Genomic DNA, 7879 nt, shown 5'->3' on the forward strand with positions numbered 1-7879 from the left:
GTCAAAGAAGCCGAAGGTCAAGAAGAAGAGTAGTCCTAACCACCCTGACAGGCCCTTCACATACTTGAATTGGATAGAAATAAGGACGGTGGTGGTTATCATGACAGTCGCAACGGCGAATCTGCGTAGCTACGTCAGCAAAGCACCCCGAACTCGGGAATAAATGGACATGCCCATATGCGTTCGTCAATGCGGTCGAGCTTTTGAATGCCGCAACGACCACAACGACCACGATCATCACTAGCGAGACATTAGTTTTTCGATGCAGGTCCTCAAGCGAATATACATACGAGCCCAGTTTACGATCGGAATGTAGACTTGGCCTTGGGTCTTTTCAGACGTATACACCATGCGGAAGCTATGTGACGTCAGCCTTCATGATACGCTGGATATGCCACAGAGGACATACGCGGGTAGATTGCGCATGTTGATCAGCTGCTGTATGAGGCTGAATGACGCAGTAATTAAGGCTTGCGAGGCAATCAGCTACGAGGTTCGGAACATGTGTCAGTTTTTTCCTTGACGGACTCATTCCTTACTCACGGTAGCCAGGATAGCGAAGACATAGATAACCCTGTTCACACATCATTAATACCCATGCTCCACAACGCTGCGGGCTGCAACTAACCAGAACAGGCCGCCTTTGGAAGGACCGGGGATGGAGTTGTAGAAGATGTTGGTGATGACAGTCTCACCATAGCACCAGTGATGGATAGACGAAGCAAGTGAAGGAGATCTGAATCGACACTCTGTTGAACTGACCCAGGCTAGAGAAAGGTCAGACGATGGAGCTTGGCGGGCATGGACAGGCACTTGCTTGGCGAAAAGTGCTTCGCATCCTGTGACACATAGCAATATACCCGCAAGTAAGTCGTAGTCCCTAGTCCTTACGAATACTGCGATCGATGAGTATACAACAGCATTTTGCGTAAGTTTCGTACGCACAAAGGACAGCCCGCGAGGGGTCAACAGCACGCCAGATGCCCGGGAAGTGAGTTATGTTGACGATACCGGTGATCGCCAGGAGCAGCAGCCAGATGAAGGTGACTGTATACGATGATTAGCGCGACACGATTCGATTGCTCGGCACCATAATCTTACCCGGCGCGAAGAAGTACGCTAGGAAGGACGTTCCCCAATGCTGTATAAGGAAAAGTGCCACCAGGAATGCCTATGCGATACCGATATTAGACGCCGGGCTACGAGTAACAGTGGAGCGATTGAGCTTACAATTGAGATCGCCGTGACGTCGTTTGCAACCGAAGGCTTCGCGACCGCAATTCCGCCAACCGCGCTCGTCACCGATACTGCCGGAGTGAACACTCCGTCCGCCAGCGTGAGACTCGTACCGAACAAACTCTGTGCGGGCTGGGGTCAGAACAGCGTTCGGCCGCGATTCCTCGGAAATGAACGCGCACCAGCACCAGTAGCGGCCACAATAGTTTAGTAGACAGTTTTGAGTGAGACGCCTCGCTCTTGAAGCTGTCTCCTGTCAGCGTCCTGTCGTCGTCAAAGTCGCTGTGCTTGGGCGGGTAAAGTCCCTGGAAGAGCGCATATGTGCCGCCCTCGCCTATTCTACTGATAAGAAACCAAGGCTGCTTCTCAGGAAGTTCATGACTTGCCCTCCGTGGTGCCAAAGCGCAAACAGATGAAGACCTAAACGTGTCGCTTCCGGGTGAGGCGGTTAATACGCTTCCTGGAGAGTGAGAACACTCACGTATTTGATGAGGGGAAGAATTGTCAGGGACCAGATAATGGCGCTTATGCCACCGATGACATCCTCCCGTGAGGGCACTGGCCCGTTGGCGGGCCAAATGCCATTCAGAACGTACAGGGGCGACGTCCCAATGTCGGAGTAGATGATGCCTGGGAAAGTATGAGAATAAAAGCCGCGGTTATGGCACTATGCGACATACCCAACGTCTGGAACGTAAGCACCGCAAGAGCCCAGCCGCGGACGCTGAGAGCCGAGCGTTTTGTGCCAAAGCCTTTCTCCAAGCTGGCGGCGGTGGACATGATGCGCAAACGCGGGCGTACAGGAGCAGAGGGTGTACTGTGCAGTGGGTCGCTTTTCTGCTTTTAAAGAGAGAAACTGCCGCTGTGGAACCGATAAATTTGGCACCGGCTCAGGTGAAAAAATGAGCAGTTGGAGAGTAGGCCGTCAATAGACCGCCGAGGCCGTGTCGGGCCTCAAAAGAGACGGATAGTGTCTATCATCGAAAGTAAGGGCGTTTTGTTATCTCCCTGTGGAATGGCGTAAATCTCGCAGTGCTCGGACGCTGAGCGATTATGGCCATAGGGAGCAGCCGCTTCGAGAAACGGGTTCCGCCCGCTTATGGGCTGCCGCACAGTTTCATGTCCCCACGCGGTGCCTGCAAGTTCTGCCTGAGAAGAGCGATGGAACAGGTCTCGGAGGATGCGAACGAAAGATTTTGCAGCCTCGCTGCCGGCTGCCTGTCTTTCTTTCCTTGCCTTTCTTGTGGCATGGAGTCATAGTGGGCGCACGTTTGGGCCATGGCGCTTGATCGGCCACGTGACGCTGTGGAGTACTATCCCCGTGCAGTCCCGCCAGGCCCCTGTTCCTGAACAGCGCCTCTTGCAGCAGCCCGTGAAGACAAAGATCTGAAGTCTGGGAAGTCCGCACCGCATCATGTCAGATACGACTCCCCTCCACGCTTGTGCACCAAGTGCTTGATGAGACCGGGCGTAGTGTGGACCCGACTCTAGGTCATGATAAGGATCGAACTAGCTCCCGGGTAGCGACGTGTAGATAGAATGCTGAGTAGAGTACATTTGTCCAGAGACTTACAAACACATAACGTACATAGTGGCAGTTCCGCGGAATGTGGTGATACAGGGGTCCTTCTATCTAGACTGAATCTTCTCATGCTGTGCAGCCCACCTAGTCCAAGTCGTCGACGGTGTCTTCGTAGGGCTCGTACTCGTCAGAGTCGGTCGGCTGGTACTCCACGTCCTCGTCTTCTCGAGTGAGCTTCCACGCCGTCCAGGTCCCATCGAAATTGCTCTCCTTGTCCCACCGCTCGGGGTGGTTGTACACATCGGCCCCCACCCACTCCATGTACTCCTCACCCGTCTCGTCAGTGGGGTGAAGATCAATGTTCCAGCCGAGGAAGACGATGTTGTCGCCGATGATAGCCCGCAGGCCCTCGTCATGGGAGTAGCTCATCTCAAAAATCTCAATCATCGGCATAGTTGCACCCCGGCGGAGCATAGACAGCATCTCGTCGTTGATGTCGTCGAACGGGTAATCGTCCGAGTGGACGTCGAGAATAGGAGGTGCCCAACGCGCCGGGAGGTATTCGCCTTCATAGGGAGCCTCGTCTTCGTCAGTGCCGTACCCGTCGAAAGGCCAGTCCCCTCCGTCGTCTGAGCCCCAAGCGTCCGCGAATACCTCGCCCTCGGAGTCTTGGCCTGCGTCGTCATCAAGATAGTCGTCTTCATCATCCACCCACATGTCGTCGGCAGACATGAGTTCGGGGAAGATTCCTGCCCACGGGTCGCCCTCAGGGAGCGGAGAAGATCGCGGAGATGAGGACCCATTGTCTCTGACTTTCTCCAGGGCAGCGGCGATGGATTTGATGAGAAACACAGGGATTGGACGACCGAGGACGGCAGTGCGGCAGACAGGACATGTCTTCTTGCGGAACAAAAGCACATGGGGGTCGTCATCGTGCATGTCGTCGTCCGCAATAGGTGCAGTACGGAACCAGTTCTGGAGACAACTGAGGCACAGCACATGACCACACGGCGACAGACTATATGCGTTCGTTAGCTTCACGGTAGCGTCAGGGGAGCGAAGGAAACCTTACCCATAGGGCTTCAGTAGCATATCCATGCAAATCTGGCAGTTCATGTTCGCTTCAATGGTGGAAATGGCCTGCAGCACAATGAGCAACGACGATATAATAAATCCTCGAGACCGCACCTCATCGTGCTTCTTCGATCTGGACTGCAGCTCCTTGACTTGCTTTCGTTCTTCTTGATGAGACTACAAAATGCTTTAAAAGACTCGTAGAATAGACGAATGCGATGGTGCCCACTTGTTGAGCTGACACTAGTTCCTTCTTGAGGTCGTCGATAATCTAGACTCGGTCCTTAATCAAGGTCAGCTAAGCAGGATAGTAAGATACACGTACCTTGGACTGTTTCCCGATATTTTTCTTGAAGGAAGACACTTGCTGCCATGATGTTAGCTCGCACTTGCGAAAAGGGATGTATGGTTACACACCTTTTTCATTGTTTCTAGCTCTTCTTTCAACTTCAAATACTCCTCTATACCGGCGGACCCATGCAAATGTCGCAGCTCAGCGGCATCGTCCGCCGTCTGTGCATTCGGGTTGAAGGAGCGGACAGAGGGCCTGTCCGACGGGCCCCGCGAATGTGATCGGTCTTTCCGCTTGGACTTGCCATGCTTGCGCTGCGAGCGCGGCGGATCCAGCATCACTTGCACTTCGACATCGGACGAGCGTGAGAGTGGACGGTGGCCCGACTTGCGGCCGTGCTCGCCGAGCTCGGTGATGGGTGCTGGACCACGCTGAGGGCGCACAGAGCCTGCCTGTGTGCCTGAGCCAGACGCAGCAGGGTGGGCGACGCTCTTCTTCCTGCGAAGGGCGTGCGGTTCTACGCGGGCAGGCGCATCGTCCACTGCGGCATCGGAGGCCGTCGACTTGGGCCTGCGGGCGCCGGAGCTTGAACCAGATGTTGTGTTCGGATTCTCCCTGAGTCGGGCTGTAGTGGTGCGGCGGTGCACGAAGGAACTCATGCTTTCGGGAAAGTGCTCAGTGTCGTCGTCCTTCGTGAAACTTCGATCTCTCTCACTTATATACCGTCTTCTTGTATCAGCGTCTGAAGATAGGATGCCGGTCGTCGTTGTATGCAGCTAACGTAGACCACGGCCTTGAGGCAAGAGGACAAGAGTTCCAAATCGGGCAGCTATTGGAGCGGAGCAAATCGCAACCAATTGTTTGGAACAAATATTGGCCGTCACGTGCAATGCGGGAAGCGCGTTTCATTCTGAGCGACGCGTCGTGATATCTAACCTCGAGTCTTCCGGACTTCACAGCTTTCTCGACATCCCGCGTGCTCATAGAGTAGATCCTATCTTCGTTCACGAAATGAGATAGTCTAGTCGGATGCAAGGGCTAGTAAGTACTATTGAAATTGTAAACTGTTTAGTGTACCGCTGTCTGCCAGTACTAGTAAAGAGTCATTCTCCGTTCTTCCACTCGCCCAGAAGCCTCATAAAGGTTCCAGCTCGTCTATGCTCTGCACTACATATGTCATCCGAACACTGTAAGCTAGGGCTTCGCTCTCGGCATAGTGGCCTTGAGAGCTGCGCTACTGTGCACTCGGGATTCCAGCAAGCCCCCCTGCACATTCCCGATAGGTCCCATCTGATGCTGGTACAAATTCAGAGGGCCGTTCTTTGACCGATGCAGGTGCAAAAGCTACAACTTGGCCGGAGGCCCAATATTTTGTGCGGACACAAACCCAGCCGTCGGCTGGTAGTCGATCAGTGTGCGGGTACAAACGAGGCGGGCCCGGCCTACGGGAAACCGGAACGGCGTTGACCATCGAGACGGGGAGGAACAGTCGGAGGTCAACCTGGCCAAAAAACGTGTGACCAACAAAATGACGTCAGACTGTGTCAAAATGGCAAATAACTGCGACATTTTCTACAGAATAGACAGTCCATTCGTGTACAAATTAAGCTTTTTTAGGGCTTCTTGTCCACGTTCGGTGCGGAGATCGGGCAAAAGTACGCGGGTATGAACCACACAAAAATGGGTTCAGAACGTTCACTATTCCCCAGCTCAATCCATATTCCATAACATCCTGTTCGCCGTCTCCACCCTACAATCTAGCAGAGTTTGATAAAAACTGCAAGTTGAAACCTAGTCTCACCAATTTCGGCCAACGCGAGGCATCAAGCTTCAAGCTTCAAGCCTGATCCAAGGCACAACAAACCTCGAAGGCAGCACGGGACGCTAAGTAACCGTTCTATCATCAATTGTGGTGGAGAATAAGGCCTTATTCTGCCGCCGCAATAGCACCACCCGGAAACCATGTCGCCCAGCATAAACATAGACACACAACTGTATCGTGTCGACGTCGAAGACCACGTTGTGGTAACGACTCTGCACCAAGCTGCAAGCGACGTAGGCGCTCAACCAGTGTCGCCTGTGGGCCGCCGCCGTCGAAATCAGCGTAGCACCGCACGCGCTCGCAGTGTACGTGCGGATGAGAATGGCCATAAGAATTGGAAAAGGAAGCTGGGAGAATACCTGGTGAAAGATGTGTTGGTGCAGGAACTTCGGAGGAGGGGTATACACTGGCCAAAGGAAGACATCGTCCAGGGACGACTAGTGTCGTTCCCCGAAGGCTATGAGCTGATCAGCGTCCCGCGGCTCGGCGACGCCCAACGCCACGACCTCTACCTTATCCGTCCTCATTACGACGACGACGAGTACCGCTCGCCTGCGGAGTTTGGGCCTCATCTTGCCTGGCTCATGGCCGGCCAACCGCGCGATGCCGGCGGTCGTCCAGTTTGCGACTGCTGTCTTTGCGTCAAGCTCAATGCGGGAAAGCGTCCGGATGTGGATCACAGAAAATACACAGACATCCATGACTATTTCGCCGCACCTCACAAAGAGGCCGCAAGCTCCCATGGAAGACACATTCGTGTCAACATTCCCGGTCCTAGCAAATCGTCTGCGCAGACTACTCACGATATCAGCTTACGGGCGAAGGACTACAGGAGATTCGACGGCATCGCAATGGGCGGTGGTAGATAGATGGTGTCTCAGCTCAGAAGGTGATGTGGTTGGGCTCGATTGAGCTATAACAGATACACATGGATACAAAACCGCTGCAACTGCTGAACTCAGCAGCCGAAATAATAACAATAATTCCGCCATGGAAAGCTGTTTTCTTTCAGCTAGCCGAAGCTGAATGTTGGACGACACTGGAAGCTGGACAGTGGGTTTGATTAATAGCAGCACATCTGAGTACTCGTCCATGATGCAACTGGACAGCCTTTCTTCATAGGCGTGCTCAATTCTAAAGTGGATGGGATGGGATGGGATGGTTTCGAGCTGGCTGCAGGGATGGACGGCTTTTCCACTGATGCCATAGATTCTCCGTGAGACATGCGTCATAAATAGATTTCCTCCTATCCTGCCATCCCGCCCTCGAGTCCCGCCTCCCGCCCTCCGCCCTTAGCACGTGACGAGTCTGTTTATTCTTGCGTCCAAGTGCTGAAAGATCTGAGTCCGTCCTCCATCTGTATTGACCGCAATGGATCCTTACAGGCAGTATACGCCACAATACCAGTATAACAGGTACAGAGTACAATGCCTGTAGCCTTCCCGGTTTGTCTGACATACATGGGCACAGCCAAAACCATGCCCTTAACTTCCGCGCCAGAGAGCAGCATGGGATGGCAAAGGCCTTCCCGGCTCCACTCTATGATCCCTCGGGCCTCATTATGGAAAGCGCGCAGCAACAGGATTTCCAGTGGGATGATGGGCTTATTGATAGCATGACTCGGGAGGCAAGTGGCTAGCACTTGGTCTATATTCATCTGTAGCTAATGAATTGATATTCGCAGCTCATACCAGTAGACGAGGAGACCATTGCAAGCATCCATGAGGTACTCCGAGACTTTCAGAACACCGAGAATGCGAATGAGCGAGATTCCGAGCTTCCTGCCACGAATCTCCATTCTTCACGCGCACGTCCGACATCACAAGCCCAGATTGGCAACACTTCCCCAAACTTGCCTCCGCCATCAACACCTGCTCGCTCAACTGCAGTAAAAGGTTCCAAACGGAAGGCCGATAGTCTCATCACGCCCAAG

The 7879-nt window shown here is 53.5% G+C and overlaps 3 protein-coding genes across 3 annotated transcripts; 1 reads left to right on the top strand and 2 right to left on the bottom strand.

Annotated features, from left to right (window-relative positions):
• Positions 1-98: 98 nt before the first annotated feature.
• Positions 99-2016, bottom strand: PHACADRAFT_202067 (uncharacterized protein; the record flags this gene model as incomplete). Its single annotated transcript, XM_007402330.1, has 13 exons — positions 99-121; positions 154-240; positions 291-358; positions 410-486; positions 544-574; positions 629-896; positions 946-1047; positions 1102-1171; positions 1231-1359; positions 1419-1570; positions 1647-1656; positions 1718-1866; positions 1917-2016. 13 exons carry the CDS (start codon positions 2014-2016, stop codon positions 99-101), a joined length of 1266 nt encoding a protein of 421 aa, XP_007402392.1.
• Positions 2017-2600: 584 nt separating this feature from the next.
• PHACADRAFT_154728 (uncharacterized protein) lies at positions 2601-4968 on the bottom strand. Its single transcript, XM_007402331.1, has 6 exons — positions 4250-4968; positions 4158-4199; positions 4062-4103; positions 3947-4009; positions 3831-3898; positions 2601-3776 (listed from the first exon to the last, which is right to left on the bottom strand). Exons 1-6 carry the CDS (start codon positions 4781-4783, stop codon positions 2903-2905), a joined length of 1623 nt encoding a protein of 540 aa, XP_007402393.1. The 5' UTR covers positions 4784-4968; the 3' UTR covers positions 2601-2902.
• An 861-nt stretch (positions 4969-5829) lies between these two features.
• Positions 5830-6956, top strand: PHACADRAFT_265873 (uncharacterized protein). The gene has a single exon (XM_007402332.1). It carries the CDS (start codon positions 6087-6089, stop codon positions 6813-6815), a length of 729 nt encoding a protein of 242 aa, XP_007402394.1. The 5' UTR covers positions 5830-6086; the 3' UTR covers positions 6816-6956.
• The last annotated feature ends 923 nt before the right edge of the window (positions 6957-7879 follow it).

The sequence above is a fragment of the Phanerochaete carnosa genome (genome assembly GCF_000300595.1).
Source record: "Phanerochaete carnosa HHB-10118-sp unplaced genomic scaffold PHACAscaffold_105, whole genome shotgun sequence".
Taxonomy (NCBI): domain Eukaryota; kingdom Fungi; phylum Basidiomycota; class Agaricomycetes; order Polyporales; family Phanerochaetaceae; genus Phanerochaete; species Phanerochaete carnosa.

What these genes read in the sequence shown, in the direction of transcription:
- PHACADRAFT_154728 (XM_007402331.1), bottom strand. Translation starts at nt 4,783, where the DNA reads ATGAGTTCCTTCGTGCACCGCCGCACCACTACAGCCCGACTCAGGGAG. An exon ending in AACTAGTGTCAGCTCAACAA is followed by an intron (nt 4,010 to 4,061) that starts GTGGGCACCATC and finishes AGCATTTTGTAG; the next exon opens with TCTCATCAAGAAGAACGAAA. An exon ending in ATGCTACTGAAGCCCTATGG is followed by an intron (nt 3,777 to 3,830) that starts GTAAGGTTTCCT and finishes GAACGCATATAG; the next exon opens with TCTGTCGCCGTGTGGTCATG.
- PHACADRAFT_265873 (XM_007402332.1), top strand. Translation starts at nt 6,087, where the DNA reads ATGTCGCCCAGCATAAACATAGACACACAACTGTATCGTGTCGACGTC.